This window comes from Erythrolamprus reginae, chromosome 5 (genome assembly GCF_031021105.1).
Source record: "Erythrolamprus reginae isolate rEryReg1 chromosome 5, rEryReg1.hap1, whole genome shotgun sequence".
NCBI lineage: Eukaryota > Metazoa > Chordata > Lepidosauria > Squamata > Dipsadidae > Erythrolamprus > Erythrolamprus reginae.
This window is the reverse complement of record NC_091954.1, coordinates 54,586,501-54,612,730: the sequence shown is the minus strand read 5'-3', so window position 1 is coordinate 54,612,730 and position 26,230 is coordinate 54,586,501. Positions and strand designations below refer to the sequence as shown.

Sequence of the window (26,230 nt, the reverse complement as noted above, 5' to 3'; positions counted from 1 at the left end):
TTGCATTTTTGTCATTCCCATTTGATTTTGTCCTTCCTTTGGCATCCTTTCTTTAATGATTATATTCCATCATTTCTTCGATAATAGTGTAACTCTTGTTCTGCGATAAAGAATAACAAGATATCCTGCTGCGAGTTGTCCCATTCCACAGCTAGCTTGAATGAATATTTTCCTAATCTTGGCCTTTAATTTCCGAACATTAATCAAGTAGAATTTTTAAAAAAGATAAAAGTTCCATTCTAGGAAGGATTTGAAACTGGAAGAGATAAGCAATCTCTTGCTTGCTCCATGCTTACAACTGCTTTGTATGACTACTCGCCACGTCAGTGCATTCATAGGTAACAATGGGTTTCCATCAAACACCCTCTTTTAATAATGAAGTGAAGCACCAATCACTTTGTGGGGTAGTGTTTAAGCAAACTACATTTCACAGCTATCCCATCAAATGCAAAGTTAAATGAACACCAAATTATTGTCCATTTCCCTGGCTTTCAGTGCTAATGGACATATTTTTGTGACCTTTTTCAATGCTTACAGTTTTAAAACAGTACCAACAAAGAGAACTGCTGTTTGAAATGCAAGTGGCTGTAAACCATACATTATTTGTAAATACAGCATATTCTGAAATCATTCATTTCAGTGTCTCACTAAGGCCTAATTGGTATATATTTTGGTTGACATATATTGTTCTCTTGTAAAGGTGTCAACTTCCTCAATAACAAAAGGACTGCAGTTTGTGATATATAAATTAGGCTCCTTGCCATATAATCAGGCGTATCAATTAGGATGCTAGTTGCAACAAAATATGCTCAAAGTGCATGTAAGATTGATGGGTCTTTTCAGACTTTAACACTGTACTATTCATAGCAAAGTTTGTGATCAGCATCGTATCAATTAAGAGACATTTGACTTGTGAAACTGATGTAGCCTGTTCAATAGAGTTTGGCAGCAAAATTCAGCTTTTGCTATCAACATTTGAAAACACCCTGACACTTCTATAATGAAACACAGCACTAGGGTAGTTTAGACCAAAATCTGTAATGCATCTCCTTGGTGCAGGACTATATTCACTAGGATTTAATATCCCAGGAATAGCAAAGGGGAACAAAAAAGAAAAGAAAACCTTCTATTAACAAAGGACTTTTCCATCTCTCCATTGCTAGGTAAAATCATATCAAACAGGTTATTTATTTTGACAATATGATCTAAAAATAAACTTTCTAACACCTTTAAACCAAGTAAACGATGAGCCTGTTTCGGTCCATTATAAGGTAAAGGTTCCTCTCGCATGTATGTGCTAGTCATTCCAACTAATCTAGGGCAGTGATTTTCAACCTTTTTTGAGCCGCGGCACATTTTTTACATTTACAAAATCCTGGGGCACACCACCAACCAAAATGACACAAATCTAATAAATAAATAAATAAATAAATAAATAAATAAATAAATAAATAAATAAATAAATAAATAAATAAATACATACATACATACATACATACATACATACATACATACATACATAACCCCCTCATATATACAATCCCATGTAACATCCCCTTATAAATACAGTCAATCATCAATCATCCCTCCTCAAATTTATACCACTGTCTCATTTCTGGGTACTTCTCCTGTCTTTCCCCCTTTTCTCTCTCATGTTTCTCATTTCTCTCTCTTCCTCCCTCATTCCTTCGCCCTCTCACTTCTCCTCTTTTTCCATCCCTGCCTCTCCCCCCCCCTTATGTGTGTGTGTGTATACACACTCGAACCATTTCCAAAAACAGTTGAGAGCTGGGGGGGGGGTTCTTATTATTTGGGTGCTTTTTACCATATGCTTCAAGAATCACCTCTCTCTCTTTCTTTTGTTTCTCTCTCCTCTCATTCTCTGCCTCAATCATTTTCTCATTTCTCCTTTTTTCTCCCCTTTTTGTTCTCATTTCTCTTTCTCCTTTCCTCTCCCTATCTGTCTCTCTTGCTTTCTCTCTTTCTTGCTATCTCTTTTTCTCTCTTGCTTTCCTTCTCTCTCTCTCGTTCTCTCTCTTATTTTCTTTCTCTCTCTTGTTCTTTCTCTCTCATGCTTTCTCTCTTGTTCTTTCTCTCATGCTTTCTCTCTCTTGTTCTTTCTCTCTGTGTTGCTCTCTCTCCTTCTCTCTTATTTTCTTTCTCTCTCTCATGCTTTCTCTCTCTTGTTCTTTCTCTCTCTCTGTTGCTCTCTTGTTCTCTCTTATTTTCTTTCTCTCTCTCTTGTTCTCTCTCTCTCTTGTTCTCTTATTTTCTTTCTCTCTCTCTCATGCTTTCTCTCTCTTGTTCTTTCTTTCTCTCTCTCTCTCTATTGCTCTCTCTCTCTCTCTCTTGTTCTCTCTCTTCCTTTCTTCTCTGTGGAGGCTGGCAAAGGTTTTCCTTAGTTTGAATGTTATGAGCAAGCTGGCAGGGGGATGGGAAGCAGCCCCTTTAATGACAGCCCTGGATGGGACTGTGAGAGGGGTGGGCGTTCCCACAGCGCTCGGAGCGGTTAGCGGCCGGATCGCCAGCGCCGCTGCAGCCACCGCTGTGGGAGGAACTGCGCCCCAAGAAAGCCGAAGAGAAGGACAGATCGGGCGGGTGGGGACAGCCACAAGTGGAAGCCTCAGTCCTGGAGCTCCCACTTGCAGAAGCCGCCCCTCTCCCGGCTATTGCCCGCCGCTTCTATTAGCGACGAGAAGCCATGGGCGCGAGGGGGCCGACTTTCAAAGCAACCTTTGCCGGCCTCCCGCGGGAGGGTGCCAATAGCAGCGGCGGCGGCGGGCAATAGCCGGGGGGGGGCGCTTTCTGCAAGTGGGAGCTCCAGGGCTGAAGCCTCAGCCCTGGAGCTCCCACTTGCAGGAGCCGCCTCACGGCACACCTGACCGTGTCTCACGGCACACTAGTGTGCCGTGGCACACCGGTTGAAAAACACTGATCTAGGGGACTCATCTCCCTTACAAAGCCAATGAGCCAGCACTGTCCGAAGTCATCTCTATGGTCATGTGGCCGGCATGTCTAAACATCAAAGGCACACTAAATACTGTTACCTTCCCACCAAAGGTGGTCCCTATATCAGTGATGGCAAACCTATGGCGCAGGTGCCACAGGTGGCACGCGGAGCCATATCTGCTGGCACATGAGCTGTTACCCTAACTCAGTTCCAATGTGCATGTGCATACCAGCTAGCTGATTTTGGCTTACCCGGAGGCTCTGGGAGAATATTTTCAACTTCCAGGTGTCTCTGGGGGGATAGGAAGGACATTTTTGCCCTCCCCAGATCCAGAGAAGCCTCTGGAGCCTGGGAAGGGTGAAAAATGGGCCTACCAGACCCACCAGAGGTTAGGAAATGGGCTGTTCAGGCCTCCAGAGGTTCTCCGGGGGGGGAGGAGGCCATTTTCACTATCTCCAGGCATTGAATTATGGGCGTGGGCACTCACACCTGCACGATAGCACACACCTACGTGCTTTTGGCACCCGAGGAAAGAAAGGTTCATCATCACAGCCCTATATCTAAGTCATTTAAGTATGGGCATCCAAATATGACCTTTACTTTTGTGAGCCTGCTTTTTTATCTCTATTCTTTTTGCCTTGATTTTCCCTTGCTGAACATTTGAGTTATAATGGTACATTACAATAATATGTTGATTTACATAATCCCCAATGCTACATTATCAGTTTCCAGATGGGACCATGTAGAAAATAGTGATCAATGAGTAAGCAAAAATTACAGGCTAAAATTACAGGTGGCCCTCAACCTACAACAGTTTGTTTAGCAACTGTTCAAAGTTATGGCACTTTTTAAAAAGTGACGTATGACCGTTCCTTCATTTATAACTTTTCCAGCCCCCCTATGATCATGTGACCAAAATTCAGATGCCAGGCAACTGGTTCATATTGAATTCCCAAGATCATTTGATCCTTTTGTGACCTTCTGAGAAGCAAAGTCCATGGGAAAGCCAGATTCACTTAACAACCAGGTTACTAATCTATCAACTGCAGTGATTCACTTAACAACTGAAAACAAGAAAGATCATGAAATGGGATACAATTTACTTTAAGAAACATAAATTTTGGACTCATTTGTGGTAGTAAGTTGAGACCTACCTTTAGTCTTCTTCTCAGCTCGGCAGAAATTTCTTTCCGAGGCTTTTGTTCAAAAAACAAATTGCAGAAGGCAATTCCAAAGTTCTCAATTGAAAAACTGTGTGTAATGTAATCGGGCATTTCAACTCATTTGAACCACTCAGCAGGACTTCTCTCACAGACAAACACCTTTTTCTGAGGAAGACAGACTGGAGTAGTCCCAGTGTGGGTCTTACCTGTGCTTCAAAGCTTCAAAGGAGCTCTACCCGTCTACTGAGAGGGGACTTGAAAGGTGCATTTGTCATGCAAAACACTGTTAATAATTATAGTTTGCAGTATAGCAGATGCCATCTAATCTACCTCCCTTTTCTGACGGCAGACCATACAAATTATAGGCTGAGGAGGAAAATTTAAGTGTAAAGGTTAACAGTTTAACTGAAATATTCAGATACTGAAATGCTCAACAAGGTACCATGCAATCAAATGCAAGGGGGGGGGAGAGAACCTTCTCAAGTGTAATTAAGTTAGGCACTTATTATGTTAACATCTCTTCACAAAACTTTTAACACAATTTTTCCTCACCCCTGGTGCTCTCCAAGCAAGCCAAATACAATTGCCCCTCCTTTCCAATTCAAAACAATCGCTCTTCTTGGGGGATCACCGGAATGACTTGTCATCCTGAGGGCACAAGGGTGGAGAATGCTGCTTTATCACCCTATATATCATCCCAAAAGATGTGTGGACTTTAGTCATTTTACTAGAAGGGGAAGGCTACTGCTAAGAATTCTGGGAATTTGGGCCTACATAAGGAGTGTGTTTCGATTGGAGAGGCTAGTTAATTGATTAATTGGCAGGAACTGACTGATGTTTATCTAACAAGCAGATTTACTACATTATCCCTGTTAAGTGAAGTTGGGGAAAACCAAGACCTAGATTTTTTTTGTGTGTATTCACAAAATAAGCTTTCAGTCTTGTCTATATATAAGGGGTGTACATAAGCGCACTAGAGTGCCTTCCGTCCCCTGTCCTATAGTCTCTCCTATATCTTGTATTTCTTCTCTATAACAGTGGTTTTCAACCTTTCTAATGTCATGACCCCTTAATAAAGCTCCTCGTGTTGTGGTGACCCCCAATCATAAGCCTAGCGCCAATTTTCCCAACAGAGCTTGAAGTTGATTGGCAGGAAGGTCAGAGGGACACCCCCACCCCCATATTGGTCGGATTGTAAAAATGTGCTCCAAAGCGCCAGAATAGAAGCTATAGTTCATAACAGCATGGGAAATTTGTCTTTTCTCATGGTCTTAGGTGACCCCTGCAAAACGGTCATTTGACCCCCAAAGGGGTCCCGACCAACAGGTTGAGAACCACTGCTCTATAACCTTCATTGTATATTATTGTGTATTGGACAAAATAAATAAATAAAAAATAAACTAAATATACCAATACATCAGCATGTGCTTTGTATGTATTTCCCATGATATGTCTAAATATGGTTGATGAATATTGCAGTGTTAGAAATCAAAAAAGTGTGAACATTATTTGGAAGGAATACTGGCAGAAATTGTAGGATCAACTGTAAAACAGTAATTAACTAGATAATTTTAATGTGTACATAAATATTTCAAATATTGCACTTTAAACAAACAGCATGACAAAATTAATTGATCTCTATCAACACATGAAAGTACTTTCAAATGGAAAAATATTATATAAATTGCTCAAATATTAAAGTAGTTATATTAAAAACAGCCCCTACTCAATATTTGCACCTTAATAACAGAACACCCAAAAAGTGTTTTCTCAAAATTCAACATCAGGATAATAAAATATTTCTTGAAATAAATATTTTTCAAAATGCAGTAACTCTGGAACAATTGTCTGTGTAGATAACTTCAGCAAGGTGTCTTTTTTGTTAAGCATAAATAAATATATATAAATAAATATAAATACAACTATGGAGAACTTTTAATAGCAAAATCAGTCCCACTGAAACGTTTAGCAAACAATGAACGAACAAACATCTCTCATCTTCTGCTTTAAACTCACAATTGTTTTCTTTTAAAACAGACTGAAATTTCATTGTATGTGAAAATAACTTTCTTTCCTCTTGGTTTCCAGTGACCGTGGCTGCCACCAGAAAATAGATTTGGAGACAATACTCTTTGCCAATTATTTTAAAAACAGTCCTTAATATTTTACTCTTTATTTCAAAACTTCAACTAACCTATTTGGAAGTGGTGGAAGTTTTATACTTCCACGTGATTGGTCAAAGAGAGAAAGGTTTTAAGTAGCCCCATTCCAGACGTTAATGTTCCTTTTAATCATCTAATGTTACGGTTCAAATATTATGCACTTAAGGTTTCCTTGTGTTCTCTGATGCACTCTTGACCTTTTTCCATTCTGCGTTTCTTACTAAGATAAGCTCCATAGTTTGCCTCAGTGTGACTGCATACCGAGCAACTTCTGCATATATTTCCAAATGTTCTTCCAATGCCAGTGCGTTCGTCTGTAAAACACACATATTTTGTTTAATATATTTTGCAACATATAGTTTTCTTCTTCTCTAGGGTGGACACTCTTGGTTGGCAAAATGGCAGGATTGACACATCAAAAAGAAGGCATTATTAGATATTATCATGTTCTACAGCCATGTTTCTCAACTTCAGGGCTTTTAAGATGGCTGAACCTCAGCAACTTCTAATTATTGAATTTGTATTATATATTGTTTTCTGTTGCTGTTGTGACCCGCCCCGAGTCTGCAGAGAGGGGCGGCATACAAATCTAATAAACAAACAAACAAATAAATAAATAATTGATGGTGGATACTATTGTTGTAGTGAAGTCCACGCACCTTAGAAGTCTAAGAAGGACTGCTCTGTAGGGACTCCTACATCCTAAAAGATCAGATTCTGTTTCAATGCTGTGCTTATGATTGTGTAATATCAATTGTATAATTGAGTATAAAAATTTGGAACATAATATCAGTCTATCAAATATAAGTTGAGCGAGGATGAGAGATACTCAGGATATGGTAAGAGAGGGAGGAAGAGGAAGTAGGAAGGAAGTAGAAGGCGAGGAAGAAGGGGAGGAGTGGAAAGAAGCAGAAGATAGAGTTAGTAGAGGGGTGATGAATGGAGGGAAGAAGAAGGGGAGAGAAGAAGTAAGAAAGTAGGAAGAGGAGATGAAGGTTGAGGGAGGGGAGTGTAGGGACAGACTGAAGAATGGGAGTTGAAACAGGTGCAAAATAAGATATTGGTTTATGAAAAATTGAAAATATATACGTATGTCATTAATATATTTTAAGGCATAGTGTGTATTGTTTGCAGAGAAAAATAAAAATAAAACTTTTGAAATATAAAAACCAATTTATTTATTGCAGAAACAGTTCTAATTTTATCATTCAAGCTAGCAAATCTGGATTTTTTCCCCAATATATTCAGCCACTTATTTAACCACTGGCAGAAATATTTCATCTGTTATTTTATAATATTTATACTCATCTTGAGAAGTTAGAATATAGACACATATTGTCATTGTTCTCCTTTAGGGTGAGCACAAATTTAAATCAACTCCTTTAGCAACTTTGTGGTACAGCTGGGATGGGCAACTTTCAATTCTGGGATCATGGAATTCTGTGTGATGAAGTTCACAAGCCGTGAGGAGCCACAGCTATCCATCCCTATTGTAGACTGATGTACATATTAGCTTTTTCTGCTGCATGCTGTCAGTTATTGATATCTACTTTCTAGCTGTGATTTATACTTCTTGAAGCATAACATTCCTCACCCACAACTCTGCCTTTGCTGGCTAGAATTATAGCAATTCTGAAGGCCAAAAGTGCTTTGGCACAGGGAAGGAGACTCATGACTGTAACCATAGTTCCCTCTAAGCTGAGCAGTGAGCAATCGCTCACTTAAAAATCATCATCAACTCAGAGTTTTCCAAACCTGCCCAGAAGCCGAGAGGGAAAGAGTGAGAGGGAAGGAGAGAGAGAGGAAGAGAGAGAAACAGATAGAAAAAAGAGAGGAAGGAAAAGAAAAAGAAAAAGAATGGGAGTAAGGAAGAGAGAAAGAAAATCAAAATCTAGTTTGAAACTAGCTCAACTATTTAAGTGGCATTTTGATATTGATAGAGTTGCCCTATTATGAGCTCACTGTTATAGACACACAGTACAGTATTTTATTTTGAAATTCTCTGAGGCAAAACAGGGTGGGTTTTTTATTTGTTTGTTTGTTTGTTTATTTATTATTTCTGTGCCACCCAGTCCCGAAGGGACTGCCGCTCAGACACTATACTTTTCCGCCCACCCCCCAAAAAAATTAGAGGGAACATTGCCTGTAACTTCTTCAACCAACGGATCCTTCCCAGATATTCTCCTGCAGCTGCAGGAGAGGCATTCATGTACACTTAGAAAAGGCTGCAGTTACTTCAAGGAATTAGTAAGTTTCAAAATCTGAACCCTTACGTGGAATATGGCCGGTGTACTTGGGCATCATTCCTTCAGGCCTATAGAATCTCTGCTGTCGTGATTCTTTGACTTCAGGAACGACTTTCCTAAAATAGAAAAGAATAAAATATATATCAGTATATATATACCCCTAACCCCCAACATTTCTCCCTTAGACCATCCATGATTGACCTCTCCAGGTTCCTAAGAGGCCAGTAAGGGGCGTACATAAGTGCACTGGTGTGCCTTTCGTCCCCTGTCCAATTGTCTTTCCTTTCTCTCACTTATCATATATATTTTCTTTCTTTCATATATCCTCTCCTCTAAGTTCACTTTACCCTTATATATATTACTACAGTACATGTCTATTTTTCTTCCTATGTATTTGTGTATTGGACAAATGAATAAATAAATAAAATAAATATTGTAGCAGTTTTACAGTAGATGATGATGAAGATGGATAGATAGGTAGGTAGGTGGGGAGAGAGAGGGAGAGAGAGAGAGAGAGAGACTCCCCCCTCCCTCCCCACTCTGTTGGATCATCTCCTATTTTTTCCTAATAGTTTTCTTCCCATACTAACTACTCTATTGTTTAAAAACAAAAATCCAAATTCATGGCAGACTATCATCCTATAATCCTAGAGTTTTTAACAGTTGTCTGGCAGAAATAATGCTGAGACAAAATAGCTTTACTTTTATTGAAAGTCTTAATAATAATAAATAACAAGCATTTGTTTGCCTAAGCTTAACTGCCAGAAATATTTGGCTTTCTTACTATTACAGCTGAGGCTGAGAGGCAGGATATGCTACATTGATTCTATTTATTTGTTTGTTTGTTTGTTTATTTGTTTTTGCCTTTGAGTCAGTCTTCCGGTGACCATCTGAACAGATTCTTGAAAGTTTTCCTGGCAACCTTTTGGGAAGTGCTTACCATTGCTTTCTTTCTAGGACCGAGAGAGAATGACTGCCCCAGAATCGTCCATCTGGGTTCATGCCAAATATAGAACTGGGACTCATAGTCTCCCAGTTTATAGCCTGGTGCCCTAACCTCTACACCAATATTACGATAATAATAGACCATTGCAAAAGACCAATCCTTGGTCCATTTTAAGTCCATTTGTGGCTTTAAAGCTTCATTATTTATGCAATTTATATATTTATTAAAATTATATTTCCAGACTTGATTCCTAATCCATTAGCAAATACTGTTCTGTAATGTAACATCATAGTTTTCTCAAGGCAGAGCAGCAATGGAAACCATTTAAACATCTCAAAGTGCACATACGTGGGATCTTTCCCAGCACGATCTTCTTTGCCTCTATCTGTTGAGTTTTTAAAATCTTGGTAGCAGTTTTCTGCCATCACATGATAGCGTACTCCATGACCAAATTCTGTGACCCTGGATCTAGGCACATAGCCACCCCAGCCTGGGATCGGTGGTTCAAGGAGGCTTCTTTTGGTGTCCACAGGCCCTGCAAAATGATCAAAAGAAGTATTATTGAAAAGCTAAGGGAAGATGACATGGATTCCAAATGGTGAGGAGGTTGGATGAAAACCAGGTCTAACATTAACCATAGTTGAAAGTACAGAAAGAAATTGATCCGAGTTTTGGTTTATTCCCTAGCACAGTGATGGCAAACCTATGACGCGGGTGCCACAGGTGGCATGCAGAGCCATATCTACTGGCACACGAGCCATTGCCCTAGCTCAGCTCCAATGTGCATGTGTGTAATTTTTGCTGATTATTGGCTTGCACAGAGGCTCTTGGAGGGCATTTTTGGCTTCCAGAGAGCTTCCAGGGGAATGAGGGAGGTCATTTTTACCCTCCCCTGGTTCCAAGGAAGCCTTTGGAGCCTGGGGAGGGTGAAACTCGAGCTCACTGGGCCCACTAGAAGTTGGGAAACAGGCCATTTCCAGCCTCCAGAGTGCCTCCGGGGTGCAGGGAAGCTGCTTTTACCATCTCTGGGCATTGAACTATGAGTGTAGGCACCCGCCCATATGCAATAGCTCACATGCACGCTCTTTCGGCACCCAAGGAAAAAAAGGTTCGCCATCACTGCCCTAGCATTTCAGTAAATATTTCCTTAAATAGCTTGCTAAGAGCCTACCACAGAGCAGGGGTGGCTCATCCTTGCCCCCAACATTTATCCAAATGGTTTAGAAGACACAATTTGTTTTGCAGGCAGAGACGAAAAACAGCAGATTAAAAATCACTTACTAAATACCAAAGGGAATAGGTTTTGAAGGAATTCTAAGCTGTGCCTAACCTAAAATAAATCTTTAGAACAATCTTATCTGATCTCAAGTCCCAGGAGTTTCCGCAAAGGATAGGTTTTTGCATTGTCACCTGCAGGATCATCTCCTCTGAATTGAATCCCCCTGTTCTCCTCACGCCAGTCTGTGAATTCAATTCTACCAAGATTCTAAAGACACATAAGCCCAACAGTACTGTATCTCCTGCACTCTCAAATAGTATTCTCCATAAGGCCAGGGTGATACCTTTTCTCCTGTCATTCTGGAAAGCCATTAATGTTTTATTGATGTAAGCTGTCTAGCTCTTTTACAAGTGGCTGGCACACAACTTGCTATAAAGAAACATATATTGGTTGGGGAAATTTAAGAAGTGTCTTGAAAATTGCTAGAATGGGGAAGGCTGCTGTAAAGAGTTAGGAAGATGACCATGACAGAAATATGCAGGAATTGTTACCTAGGGAAAAGGAGACGGAAAATTATTAAAATAACATTCAGAATTGGCTCAGGCAAAGACCTTCAGAATTCACTGGAGTATAAGAAAGAGGGGAAGGTACAGCACTATCAGACATGGAAGATTCTGTTATTATAGCCAATCTCAAGAAAAGTAGTTTTACTCTTCCTATGTAGTTGACTTTCTTGTCTGACCTACCTAGTGGAGCTAACATATGCTAGACAATATTTAATCTCTTGGAACAATCTAAAAACTATGGATTGACCACAAAGCATTTGCTCATGTTCTGATAACACGAAATGTAGTAAACCTGATCGAAAAGGAATGAAATACTCTGAACAGAGAAACTTACCCTAAAATTATGCCCAATTTATAAAAATTAACTAATATAAATAGTAAAAACTTAACTAGGGAAAAATTAATTCTAAATTTGCAATGTAGCAATAATATTTAGAATTATATACCTCTTCACAGTGCTTTACAGCCCTCTTTACAGAGTCAGGATATTTTCCCCAACAATCTGGGTCAACCTTGGAAGGAATGCAGGCTGAGTCAACTTTGAGCCAGTCACGATCAAACTGCCAAACTTCAGTAAGCCATCAGTCAGCAGAAGTAGCCTGTAATATTTCATTCTAACCATCATGTATCTTTTCTAATTCTCAGATGAGCTTTTTGGAGGACCTGAACCAAGTTCACATAGAATCACAAAAACAAGCCAATAGATGTGTCTCATTTGAAAGAGCATGGATATTTGAGCCCTCCTATTTTATGTTTCCAGTCTTGCCCATAATTTAAAGAGGAAAAAGAAAACACCAAAGGATTTGACATGGGAGAAATACTCCTCATACCTCTCTCCCAATGAGAAAATTGTTGTTAAACCTATTTCCCTCACTACAATTCATCAAGGACACATAGCCCATCCAGTGCCTGGTTCAGTTGTGAGTAAAGCCACAAGGTCCCTTCAGTAGAGCAATTAAAAAAAAACCTCTACGGAATTTGGCATCTGTGATAATAAAACACTGACCTTTGCCATTCAGCCTTAAGCTTCAGTATTTGGGAAAAATAAAATGAACAAAGAGCACTCTCTTTGTCACTATTTCTTGTAGTAAAATGCTCTTTCCTGCTTAAGCCCCCAGAATGCAAATTTCTAGTTGGAATGAATAAAGGAGGAAATACACCCAAAAGCCAAGAGCTCAAATGTGATGCCCACCTCCCCACATTGCTCTTCTAGAAAAGAACCAGAAACAAAACAGAGTTTGGGAAATATGAGTACTTTGGGGGAGACAATCTATCGGATGTCCCTGTGCCGCCTCTATGTTGGTTGAAGCAGCTAGGATTCCCTTGAGTACCATTTGTTGGGAGTCAAGGGAAAGGGAGGGTTTTGCCTTCTCTTTCTACTCAAGATCCCCATGTACAATTGGTGGGCCACTGTGTGACACAGAATACTGGATTTGATAGGCTTTTGGCCTGATTCAGCATGGCCTTTCTTATGTTCTTATGCTATTATATACTGAGAATATGCCAATCAGATATTGAGTAGATGATATCAGTGGCAATTAGCAATGTTCAGCTTCCTTTAAGGCAAAGGGCACTTCCATTGGGAGATGGTTCACATGGATTTTCCTTCCTGATCTTTCACAAACCATTATAAAGCTACCTTCAATCAATGTAGTTTCAACTGGCCTTAAAATGCTGGGAATAGACAGCAAATGGGGTTACTTTCTTAGCAGTTCAAAATAAGACTCAAACAACATTTTGCATCCCACTCTCATATTACAAATTGTAGAGCAAAAAAAAAAATCCATTGGAGTTGGGTGGGTAATAAATTCAAATGAATATATTCAAATAAATTAATAACTGTTCTGTCTAGATGAGCCACCAATCGAATTAAAAGCCACACACACTCAAGGAGTAGTATACATATAACAAGCTATAATGGTTATAAGAATTATGGTTTAAAATGGTTAATAGTCCCAGATATAATTAGTCCATTCTGGCAGTGTTTCCAGGCTAAATGTCTCTGAGATAAGCATGAGTCCAGGCCGGAAGCCAAAAACTCATTAGGAAATTCCTTTGATTCTGTCAATCAACCGGCTCACTTTTTTTTTCATAATCTCTCTGCTGATGCAAATTACATGGCTTGAAAAGATGAATTAAAGCAGAAGTGTTCTTTTAACTCTGGAGATCACACATGGCCATAATTTTAGGAAGGTTGTCCATGACAAGCACTTCTCATGAGATTTTTTCCACAAGGAGTGGCCAAATGTTCCCTAGAGCTACTAACACCAAGATCTTTTCTTTCTCAGATACTCATGCCTGGACATTGGTCTCCTCACCCTTGCGTCTAACAGCGGCCCCTCCTTTATTTCCTCATCATCCTCCCAATTCATCCTCATCCTCTGAGTCACTCAATACCATAACTGGAGGTGCTACAGTCTCTGGTGAGTCCTCAATCTCTAATTCCTCATCACGCTCAGACTCAGGTGTCAAGAACACTGACCTAGGATACCAATACACATCCATCTCATGATCCTCAAAATCTGTGACCAGCTGAGCCAGACGTGGACCAGTCACAACAATAACCTGACACCTCTTCCATGTAAGAATAAAATAAAAAATAGCCAAGTGCCTGAACATCCACAATTTCAATATATGTATTTGCATGCATATGTCGGGTTTTGAGATAAGAATCAAGTGTGATGGAAGAAGTCATCTTGCAGTGAAACCATCATTTCCTCTTCTATTAAAAACTTCTGCTAGTGGCAATTTTAGACGAACATGAAAGCATTTGGCCCCTAGACTGTTTTTACAATAACTGTAATCCCGCTCATGCATAGCCTCTCTGTCTGTATAGCCACAACTCAGAGAAAGAATTAAGATCTTGTATTCTGTTAAAACTACTCATCTAAGCATGGAAAAACATCATTGCAGATACATTGCTACAGAGGATGCCAAACTGAATCTAAGAACTAGGTTTTATAACATTAGTGTCAGCACCACCTTTTGGGACTGCCATTCAGGTGGAGAAAACTTAGCGCTGCAGGGGGGGGGGAACCTCCCGACTGTCACCAGCCTGACAAACGTTCTGCAAGGACTTGGAACTGCCAATTGTGTTAATAAGACCCAGCTAGCTAGCAGGACTTGTCGGGGGCATGGCAAAGCACCAAGCAGCTTTTTGATCCTAGCGTGAAGCAAGAAATGCTGGAGGAGGATGGAGTTTTGGGGTGGGGTGCACTGCATGTTTAATGGGGGGAGGTATCAAGTAATTGCTGCTAACCAAGTTCTCATGCATGTAATGATGGTTGATCAGTGCCAGGAGTTGGAGAATTAAAAGACTTTGAGTGAAGACGCTTGTGTTTGAGCTTTTTCTTTCAATGACTTCCTGGAAACTGATAATTGGCTATGCAACTTTGCTAGCAGTTAGGTTGAAGTTGAACATAAGTGCTTGCTTGTGTCCAAAAATTCTAATGTAGTGAAGTAAGAACAAAGCTAACAAAATGGGCCATCCCAAACCCAATATTGCAAAAAGGACAAAAAAGTGTGAATTCAGTCCGTGAAACATGAAGACAAATAGATCCAGCTGATTCAGAGTCATGTAAAGAATAACTTTTGGGAGACTTTGAACAGAGCCCCTAAATCAACACGCTTACAATAAAAAGTATATTAAAAAAATTATACCCTGAAATAAGATTCTGTACTTTATTTTTTATATTTGATAAAGTTGTAATTAATTAATTAATTAATTAATTAATTAATTAATTAACTATCTACTAAGAACACAATTCATATCTATTTAAAGATTACTTATTCTTTCTTACAATCTTTTTCTTCCAGTATATCTTCATTTTGTAAACTGCAGCTCATCTAAATATCTGACTTCCTATAATTTATCCTTTATTGCAAAGTCAAGATGACATTATTCACTCCTAGTGCAAGAAACATTCCATTTGGAATGGTTAGGCTTTTCAAAATTTAGATTGCCTTATAAGTCTAGGTTCATTTCCACTCTTGAAGACTCTAGGTGTCCTATCATAAAATACAACTGAATCAAATATGCCCAGAGAATGCATAATCAGTATTCTGGAGCAGTAAGGCAAATACTATGAAAGTTCATTTTGCTTTTAAATTCTTTTTGTCAGCTCCAGTGAGCCCCCTAGCCTGGAGCTGTCATTGTGCCTGGGGGCATGGCATGGGGCCTAGCACTAAACCAGTAACTATTACCTGATGACCCAAAAGTTATCTGGATATTTCTAGACATCGCCACGAGGGAAAGCTGGCTGCTGTGAGCGAACAACAGGGGATGAAATCTTGCGACGAAAGGGTGATGTTGTGAATGCTGGCTGATGATGTCACATGCTGGGGTGGCCGTTAACAACCACAACCCAGAATCATGGAACAAACCCTAATTGCAGACTGGCATGCCTGCGATCACATGGATGTAGCGCACAGTGTTAGGTGGGAGAGTGCACACAGCGCACAGCTTTGACAAAGACTTCACTTTTCCTTAGTTCATGCTGGAAAATCAGAAAAGGCTAGTATACAAACCAGAATTGTGTTTGAAGTCTTTTGTTTCTTCCGGGACCTGACACTTTTAGCTTTTTTCACCAAGTTGCATCTTGTAAGGGTTAGCCTATTTTTAAAATGAGAATACTTCTCCTTTCAAGAGATGATAATTCTAATACCACTGAGTCCATGTTTGACCCCTATTTAAATGTTGTTTTGATCCAAACTTATTATATATTACTGTTTACTGTGGCTCGCTTGAATTGTATCACATCTTAAATATGCACTATTGCCAGATCAGTTTGCAAATCTAAAAATAAGCTGTACTGTATTAGACTTTTTTTTCCAAAGAGAAGTCCTTTCACAAAGTCTTTTGCTCATTTTCACAACAACCAAATCATCTGGATTCTGTACTCAACAATCAAAACTAAAGATGCAATTATTTGTCAATAATGTTAGATTACAATGGCAATTAAAGGGATTTAAATAAATTCAAATTATTGTAAATTATGCATACTGTACCCAGCACATTAGGATGATGTTTGTAATTATAGTCATCAAGTATATTTAATATTTCTTCATTAGTGGAAATGGGTGGCAGCTGTGGTGTGATGGCTGCTGTATGCCTCAGTTTAGCTTCCTTGCTATTATTTCGGTCTGTAACATCACGAAAGGTCCTAACACACCACACAGAATCATTTCCAAAACTAGTGCCAACACGATAGAATCGGAGAGGGATGTATCCTAGAAAAAGCAAAGAAATGTAATCAGGCGCCATTCAAAAACCTTTAAAATAGTAGACTTTTCATGTTTATATATCTAGGATAGGGGTCTCCAAATTTGTCATCTTTTAAGACTTATGAATGTCAGCTCCCAAAATTCCTCAGGCAGAATATGAGAAACAATGATCTATTCTACACTTAAAGCAAAAATATGTATTACTGCTTCCCTAGCCAAGGCCATTCATCCTGTTTAAGGAGTTTGTACCTTTGGAAGCAGCAACTGCCCAGTCAACGAAGCGGTGGAAGTGATGTGCCGGTGCCTGGAGGCTGTTGGGGCCTGGATGGGTATCAACAGACTCAAGCTCAACCCAGATAAGACGGAGTGGCTGTGGGTTTTGCCTCCCAAGGACAATCCCATCTGTCCGTCCATTACCCTGGGGGGGGAATTACTGACCCCCTCACAGAGGGTCCGCAACTTGGGCGTCCTCCTCGATCCACAGCTCACATTAGAGAACCATCTTTCAGCTGTGGCGAGGGGGGTGTTTGCCCAGGTCCGCCTGGTGCACCAGTTGCGGCCCTATCTGGACCGGGACTCATTGCTCACAGTCACTCATGCCCTCATCACCTCGAGGTTCGACTACTGTAATGCTCTCTACATGGGGCTACCTTTGAAAAGTGTTCGGAAACTTCAGATCGTGCAGAATGCAGCTGCGAGAGCAGTCATGGGCCTACCCAGGTATGCCCATGTTTCACCATCACTCCGCAGTCTGCATTGGCTGCCGATCAATTTCCGGTCACAATTCAAAGTGTTGGTTATGACCTTTAAAGCCCTTCATGGCACTGGACCAGAATATCTCCGAGACCGCCTTCTGTCGCACGAATCCCAGCGACCGATTAGGTCCCACAGAGTGGGCCTCCTCCGGGTCCCATCAACTAAACAATGTCGGTTGGCGGGCCCCAGGGGGAGAGCCTTCTCTGTGGCGGCACCGACTCTCTGGAACCAACTCCCCCCGGAGATCAGAACTGCCCCTACTCTTCCTGCCTTCCGTAAACTCCTCAAAACCCACCTTTGCCGTCAGGCATGGGGAAACTAAACATCTTCCCCTGGGCACGTTGAATTTATATATGGTATGCTTGTGTGTGTGTATGTTAGTATAGGGTTTTTTCTTAAATTTATAATATTTTAATTAATTGGATTATGTATTGGATTGTCTTTTCACTTGTTGTGAGCCGCCCCGAGTTTTCGGAGAGGGGCGGCATACAAATCCAAATAATAAATAAATAAATAATAAATAAATAAATAAACTTCATTATAACTCTATTAGTTAATTATATTGTCCACCATAAAGTTTTATTACCTGCATTCACAACCGGTGTGCTAGATTGATTGTTTGTTGTGTTATAAAACAGAATGTTTAGCTTTGGGGCTATATCTTTCCAAATTGTTTTATCTTGCCATTTCTTGCCAGATTATATTCATAACATTTGATCATTATATTTCTTTCACCCATCCCCATAATATAAATTATTATTCCTAGCACAAGGCAAAGCAGTGGAAGTGATGTGCCGGTGCCTGGAGGCTGTTGGGGACTGGATGGGTGTCAACAAACTCAAACTCAACCCAGACAAGACGGAGTGGCTGTGAGTATTGCCTCCCAAGGACAATTCCATCTGTCCGTTCATTACCCTGGGGGGGGAACTATTGACCCCCTCAGAGAGGGTGCGCAACTTGGGCGTCCTCCTCGATCCACAGCTGACATTGGAACATCATCTTTCAGCTGTGGCGAGGAGGGCGTTTGCCCAGGTCCGCCTGGTGCACCAATTGCGGCCCTATTTGGACAGGGAGTCATTGCTCACAGTCACTCATGCCCTTATCACCTCGAGGTTCGATTACTGCAACGCTCTCTACATGGGGCTACCTTTGAAAAGTGTTCGGAAACTCCAGATCGTGCAGAACGCAGCCGCGACAGCCATCGTGGGGCTTCCCAGATTCGCCCATGTATCTACAACACTCCGTGGCCTGCATTGGCTGCCAATCAGTTTCCGGTCACAATTCAAAGTGTTGGTCATGACCTTTAAAGCCCTACATGGCATTGGACCAGAGTACCTCCGGAACCGCCTGCTACCGCACGAATCCCAGCAGCCGATAAGGTCCCACAGAGTTGACCTTCTCCAGGTCCCGTCGACTAAACAATGTCGTCTGGCAGGCCCCAGGGGAAGAGCTTTCTCTGTGGCAGCCCCAGCCCTCTGGAATCAACTCCCCCTGGAGATTAGAACTGCTCCCACCCTCGTCTTCCGTAAACTACTTAAGTCCCACCTATACCACCAGGCATGGGGGATTTGAGACACCTTTCCCCCAGGCTTATTATAATTTATGTTTGGTATGTATGTGCTGTTTGGTTTTTAATTATGATAGGGTTTTTAGGTTTTTTTTAATATTAGATTTGTGCCAGTATCATATTGTTTTTATCGTTGTTGTGAGCCACCCCGAGTCTTCGGAAAGGGGCGGCATACAAATCTAATAAATTATTATTATTATTATTATTATTATTATTATTATTATTATTATTATTATTATTAAAGTCTGAGGCATGCCACTGCATATTCTAAGCTGTTCGACAATTGCTACAGGATCTCAATTTAGGGGCAAGTTGAATTGGCAACATGAGGTCCCCTAGAGCAGCGTTTCCCAACCGGTGTGCCGCGGCACACTAGTGTGCCGCGAGACACCGCCAGGTGTGCCGCCTGGGCGGGGCGCTGCAGTGCCTCCGACCTCTTGGCTCCTGCCCGATGCCGCGGTTTCTGGCGCTCTCCTGCTGGGCCCCAAAGAAGGAAGGCAGGAAGAAGGAGAGCTCCATTCTTTGCGCCTTTTTCCCGCCTTCCTTCTTTGGGGCCCAGCAGGAGAGCGCCAGAAACCGCGGCATCGAGCAGGAACTGGGAGGTCGGAGGCACCGGCACGGCAGCGCCCCGCCCAGCTGAAGCTTCCCTGTCGTCGTCGGCACACCTGGCCGTGTCGTCTTCGGCAAGTGTCCTTTGGGGCCCAGCGGGAGGGCACTGGCGGTGGGAGCGGGGGGGGCAGCTGCAGCGGCGCAGGCAGTCGTGGGGAGATGGCGGGGGGCGGCTAAAGCGGCCCCGGGCACCGTTCCCTGTAGGCTTTTCCAGGGGCGCGCCTGCCGGATTTCCCTCCGCGCGGCTGGGGACGCGGATCCACCGCCCTCGCCAGCCCGATCTCCCTCCACCCGGCTGGGGAGGTGGATTCGCCGCCCCCACCAGCCCGATCTCCCTCCAGTGGCTGGTGACGCAGATCTACCGCCCTCGCCAGCCTGATCTCCCTCCGTGGGGGGGTGGGGGGCGACGAACCGACGACCGGGGGCTGTCCGTCCGTGTTGGGTGGTGCAGGGCAGGCACAGGCAGCCCCAGGGGAGAACAAGGGAGGGAGAGAAAGGAAAGAGAGAGAAAGGGAGGGAGAGAAAATTGAATGAAGGAGGGAGAGAAAGAAAGAGTAAGAAGTAGAAAGGATAGAGAAAAAGGAAGAGAAAGGGAGGGGGAGAAAGGAAACAGGGAGGAAGGGGGGAGAGAAAATTGAATGAAGGAGGGAGAGAAAGAAAGAGTAAGAACTAGAAAGGATAGAGAAAAAGGAAGAGAAAGGGAGGGAGAGAAAGGAAAGAGAGAGAAAGGGAGGGAGAGAAAATTGAATGAAGGAGGGAGAGAAAGAAAGAGTAAGAACTAGAAAGGATAGAAAAAAAGGAAGAGAAAGGGAGGGAGAGAAAGGAAAGAGAGAGAAAGGGAGGGAGAGAAAATTGAATGAAGGAAGGAGAGAAAGAAAGAGTAAGAAGTAGAAAGGATAGAGAAAAAGGAAGAGAAAGGGAGGGGGAGAAAGGAAAGAGGGAGAAAGGGAGGGAGAGAAAATTGAATGAAGGAGGGAGAGAAAGAAAGAGAGATAGGAAGGAAAGAGGGAGAGAAAGGAAAGAGAGAAAGGGAGGGAGAGGAAGGAAAGAGATGAGAGAGGAAGGAGGAGACAGAATGAGAGGAAGGAAGGAAGAGAGAAAGAAAGAGGGATGGAGAGAGAAAGGAAGGAAGGAAGAGAGAGAAAGAGGGAGAGAGAAATAGAGCGAAAGGGAGGAAGAGAGATTTTTTTGTCCAAACTTTTTTTAGCGCCCCCCCCTCCATGTTCCCCAGGATTTTGAAAATATGAAAAATGTGCCGCGGCTCCAAAAAGGTTGGGAAACACTGCCCTAGAGAAAGGAAAGGAACATAGGTCTCTTTATATTTGCTGTCACTAGAGATATGAAAATGAAAACAGAGTTAAACCTTGAAACTTCATATAAAACTATCAACAAAGAAACTAGGTAAAGAATGTGATATTGAAATAGTGTTTCAAAACTTAGCTTCAGAAATAGTAACACTCTTCTACAATAATTGCAGGTTGGGGTGATTATGAATCCTGGGATACATAGGGACAATTCACCTGGAAGACATCAATTTAGGCACTACGTACTACCTTACTATTTCTGTACAGAAATTGATTCATCTATAACCTGAGCATTTGAATAACTCTGGGTACAGATGTGGGATGGAACATAGTTTTAATCCAGAAAGAACATTTTCAATTGCAAATTAAGAGTGCTAGATTACCAAACTGGCTACAGCACAAATTGGCTACAGCACATAATACATGCATACAAAGTAGCAGTGAGCATTTTCATTTTGTGAAGTGACAATAACTTCAGATCCATTCCAATCATCTATGACTTGGTCAAAGCTAGCTAACAGCTCTGCCCATCCGGGGAAATTGGGGTGTAATTGTATCAGTCCCATTAGGTATATGATTTTGACTTTATCAGCACAAGTCACAGCTAGGTCACACAGCTGTTTAAAAGATAGTTGTTTTCAAGGAAATTAAAAATGATAACTGGGTACCCTGAGATTTTGTAAAGGACATCCTTTTCACCACTTTCAATGAGCCAAAGCTCACCCTCTATATTCTAATGAGGCTATAACATTTCCCACCTGTATGTTGGCTTTTCATTTACCCACTGAGTCCAAAAAGAGTTGCTTTTCCTTGGCTTACATTGGTCATTACATTTTATATACTGCCTGATTGCTAAAAAAAAAACCCCTCAGAACAATGGTAAGGAAGCCAGTGCTCACAGATATCTCTTTTGGCACATGAGAAGCTGTCGTGCTTGAAGATAAATTTTTATTCTCTGTATTATTGTTTCTTTCAAAACTGGAGATTGATTATGTTCATAGCCCAGACTCTATGACTCATAACCCATTGGGTCATTGCTTCAGGGAGATTTCCTTACCGTATTCTTCAATGCCTTCAACAACAGGAGAGTTTCTAATGTACAGAAAGTCCTCAATTTACAGCAGTTCATTTAGTGACTATTCAAAGTTACAACGGCACTGGAAAAAGTGACTTTTGGCCCTTTTTCAGTTATGACCTTTCTAGCATCCCCATGACCTTGGGATCAAAATTCTGACCTTTGGCAATTGGTTCATACTTATGACTCTTTCTGGGTCCCACAGTCATGTGATTAAACAAAGTCAATGGATAAGCCAGATTCATTTAACAACCGGTCTGAAAAATCGTAAAATGGGGCAAAACTCACTTAACTACAGAAATTTTGGGCTCAATTGTGGTTGTAAGTCGAGGATTGGCTGGACCAGAACAGTTCTTAAAAATTCAGGAAGATATCTAGAGTTGCACTTACCTTGAAGGTATCTCATATTGAACTGTATAGCAGTCGACGTCAGCAATTAAGCACAGGAAATGTTTTACGACATTTTGCGTTATGTGATATGATTCTATCATAAATGTTTTATAACATATGCCAAATTTTAATTCAAGTCATGACTTCCAGTCCAGATATTGGATACATACCATTAGCCATATTTCTGGTACCTTAGTTGAAAAGGTTTTGCCTTTCAATAGATTTTTTTGCTCGGTTGAAGGTTACAAGGCACAAGAATTTTATTAGTATATAGATGACATGCCACTGGTTAAACATAACATCCTTTCCACAATGTGAGGCTTTCTTTTTAGAATGCTAATTAAAAATTATAATCTTGTTTGTTATTGGTACATCAATATATTAAACAGTAACAAAGCGATTGAGCTCTGTTCATTGGCTTCCTCTTTACCTGGACATTGCAACCCTTGTCAAGTTAGTGGCCAAGAAGTGGCCAAAGGTGTAAATTTTTTACCTGTGTATCCTGGTATCAATGGATGACGTTCATCTACTTGCCGTCGAAATGCTGTCATGCTTTTTCCAACTATGATGACAGAAAGCAAATGCTCAGTGTGGCATCCATACTTTTAATACCACTAAGCCCTTAAAGGCCAGTTTACGTAATATATATATTGACTTCCAGTTTGTCAAATTCTTCAATAATTTCTGTATCTTTATGTCACGAAGACCATCCACATGGATATAGGGACCAATTATGAGAAATAAGCCTCCCAAAGTAGATTCAAAACAGTTCAGGAAGGAGGGAAAATGTCAGGCATAAGAAAACACGCCCCAGAACCATGGTAACAAGGACCTACTATCCTTCCTATAAAAGAAGTGTTTTGTGTGCAATTTCCTAAGGACACAGGGACTCTCAAGTCAAGCTCAGTTCCTGTTGACTGCATCCATGTTGCCTTTTTTTGGCAGCACAACAGTGATTTTCCCATTTTATATTTATTTTTTCTACTGTCCAGTGAAGCCAACAACCCTGGGATTTCTAGAAGCTTGATTTATTTATTTTTCTTTATCCAAGCAAACCCAGATCCCTTAAGGCTTTAAGCTTATAAGAGCAGCCAAGGTTAGCTTAGGGAGTCTGTAAGAGATTCTCAGTCACATCCCAGGTCATGGTTGTCCCAAAGGTGCTTTTTTAGGAGGCAACTGGACTTCCTTGGGGTTTTTTTCCCCCTTTTTAAGATGTTTCATTGTATCAGAAAATTTCTTACGTACTGGGAATCCTTTCATTTCCCTATTACCCTACGAGAACTGAAGAAGCTTCTTGAATGAGAAGCCAAACATCTTATTTATTTTATTTTTATTTATTTTGTTTTGCCAAGTATGCATTGGTGGTATATTTATATTATTATATAAATAATAATATTTATATTTATACACATGATACTAGTAAAAGAGAGGGAGCAGGAGATGGAAGGCACTCTGGTGCACTTATGCACATCCCTTCTTCAAAATAAAAAAACAAGAAAGTCCAATTGCCCACTGAAAAGGGACCCTTGGGTGTATCCAGAACCAGCCCACAAAAAACACAACCCAACTTTGCAGGGTTTGTTCCATCTTACTTGGTTGTCTTTTCCCGTCTATAAACCTGCCACAGTGTTAACTAAAAGGTTGTAACATAGCTTCTGGTAAGAAAATTCTTCCCCCAGCTCATTTTAAAAGCCAACAAAAGCTCTTCAGACCACTTACAATCACCCACCTCTCTCCCAATAGAAGCCCGTCAGCTTTCCTTGGTTCCTACTGCTTTCCCATAACTTTATTAGTGCGGAATGTCAGATGAGAGAAAGGGTGAGGGGGGAGAGAAGAGATAATAAGAGGTCCACTCTCTAAGCCAGTGTTTCCCAACCTTGGCAACTTGAACATATTTGGACTTCAACTCCCAGAATTCCCCAGCCAGCGAATGTTGGCTGGGGAATTCTGGGAGTTGAAGTCCAAATACCTTCAAGTTGCCAAGGTTGGAAAACACTGCTCTAAGGCTAAGCACCGCATTCCCGCCAAAACAAAATTGCGAGTCCGAGAAAGAAAAAGCAGTCAGAGAAAGCAAAACAACCAAACGATTAAGGAGTATTATGAGCGGGAAAGCGGTAGTGAGACCACCCCCGCCCCCCGTTTCAGTTTTGCAAGGAACCCGCGAGGAATGAGGAGGGAAGCGTTTACCACAAGTAGTATGTAGCTCTGCCAACCACGCGCTCCTCCGCCGGAGTCTCTCCCGCCCCTCTCAGAAGAGGTCAGGATAGCCGGCCACATCCCACGGCATTGTGACCTCAGCCTGTACGATCTTTACAGCCGGCGGGAGGGAGACTTCCGGAGTTTAATACTACTTCGGGAAGAGGCAGCGTAGCCGTAGTAGTGAGGGTGAGTAAAAGGGACCGGGCGGGAAGAAACGCGCTTCTTTTCACCCGGGGTCGAACTTTTCAAACTGACCGCTTGCTTTTGGGGGCTCCAACCGATCCTGATGCTAAACAAGGAGGGAAATGGAAATTTTGTCTTTCTTTGAAAGACTTTGAATCTGGAGTTTACCAAACATTACTCTGATAGACTGCAATCCAGGTCTAGATGAAGGCAAAGTTTCATTAAAAACTGAAACGGGAAGGATTCGTGTGTGTCGTCGCCCCCCCTCCAAGAATATAGTAGTTCCGCACGACAGTATATATTCAACGTGACACCACCAGGCTGGTGGGATTTCAGAGCCACGATTCGTGGTCGTCATGAAGCCCACTTTTATTTGGAAAAGCATCAGATGAAGCAGCGCACATCCTGACTGAAAAACTAGGGTGTTGCTTATTGGTAGCAAGGACCATTAAACATGATTACTTCAGAGAAAGCATATGATGGTTGTCGCTCTGATTTGGAAAAAAAAATCCTAATTTTCAGGAATGTTGGATATTAATGAGCAGAAATGAGAAATGCCAAGGGAAGTCCTCTGGATAGCAAAGCTGGATTCAGGATGGGGGGTTTTTTTGCCTTTTGTTTCTTATGTAAGCTTATTTCACACTAGTTAGTATATTTGAAAAATAAATTTGGAATATCCAATTGCAAATGTGTAATAATCAAAATATTAGACAAAGCTAAACAGTGAAGAGTATCTGAAAATACTTGCAAGCTTAAAGAGATAAATGTAAACTCCACTGAAAATAACTTTTTGCACAAGAAGCCTTAAAAAATAACACAAAACATAACTTCCAACATGATTTACTAATTTATTTGAAATTTTGAACAGTGCTTTTTCATATGTAAAGATAACAAGCTGTAATCTTCAGAATGAAGTGGACTTTAAGAATCTAGAACAAGGAAGGCAGTCAATGAAATCACATGGACCAGATTGTTTTTATAAACTTTTAGAAGCTATCCAAGCATAGATGTATACATTGGCCTTACACTCCACAACCTACATGAAAGTACCTTGGATTTCCCCCCCATAAATATTGCAATTTGCTATAATAATTACAATATACAACTCGTTTGAAAAGTAGATCTTGTAACATATTGATATATTTGCTTATCCAAATAGTTGAGATCTTGTTTAGAAAGCCCAGATTTGATTGACAAGATTTCTATCTTCCAGATTTCTTAAGTTTTTTCCCTAGCAGAAACTTCTACTGAAAGCAGAGAAATGTTGCTGCTCAGGGTGAAGATTTTATCAGTAGAACAAGCTTTCCCTTTACAACATTTTACTGAATTATTTTATTAATAACTTCATTTATCTTTCTTCTTATATCTTGCCTTTTCCCCAAGAACTCAAACTGGTGCATTTGTGACTCCATTTTTCTCCCTCTTGACAATTTCAAGAGATAGCTGGGCTGTGAGAACGCATTTGGCCCAAAGTTACCCAACACATTTTTGTGGCTGAGAATGGACTTGAACCTCGGTCTTTTCACAGAGTCAACATCTTGCCAGCAGATGGTAGATAGTTTATAATTTTTGGGAACTTTAATTTCCCACTCACATTTTGATTGTTTCTATCAACTTAAGACAGGATAAATTCTACCTATATATAAATAAGCGTTCAGTATAACCTAGTGCT

General features: G+C 41.1%; 1 protein-coding gene across 1 annotated transcript; it reads right to left on the bottom strand.

Moving 5' to 3' along the window:
• Positions 1-5,662: 5,662 nt before the first annotated feature.
• Positions 5,663-24,602, bottom strand: SPMIP5 (sperm microtubule inner protein 5). The gene is made up of 6 exons (XM_070754005.1): positions 24,364-24,602; positions 22,670-22,738; positions 16,260-16,481; positions 9,816-10,002; positions 8,549-8,637; positions 5,663-6,589 (listed from the first exon to the last, which is right to left on the bottom strand). Exons 2-6 carry the CDS (start codon positions 22,725-22,727, stop codon positions 6,429-6,431), a joined length of 717 nt encoding a protein of 238 aa, XP_070610106.1. The 5' UTR covers positions 22,728-22,738; positions 24,364-24,602; the 3' UTR covers positions 5,663-6,428.
• Between the last annotated feature and the right edge of the window lie 1,628 nt (positions 24,603-26,230).

Excerpts from the sequence above, each read along its gene's own strand:
- SPMIP5 (XM_070754005.1), bottom strand. The coding sequence starts at position 22,727 with ATGACAGCATTTCGACGGCAAGTAGATGAACGTCATCCATTGATACCA. Across the intron at positions 8,638-9,815 it reads CGTGCTGGGAAAGATCCCAC|GAAAGTCGTTCCTGAAGTCA; the intron begins GTATGTGCACTT and ends TTTCTATTTTAG. Across the intron at positions 6,590-8,548 it reads GTACACCGGCCATATTCCAC|ACGAACGCACTGGCATTGGA; the intron begins GTAAGGGTTCAG and ends TGTGTTTTACAG.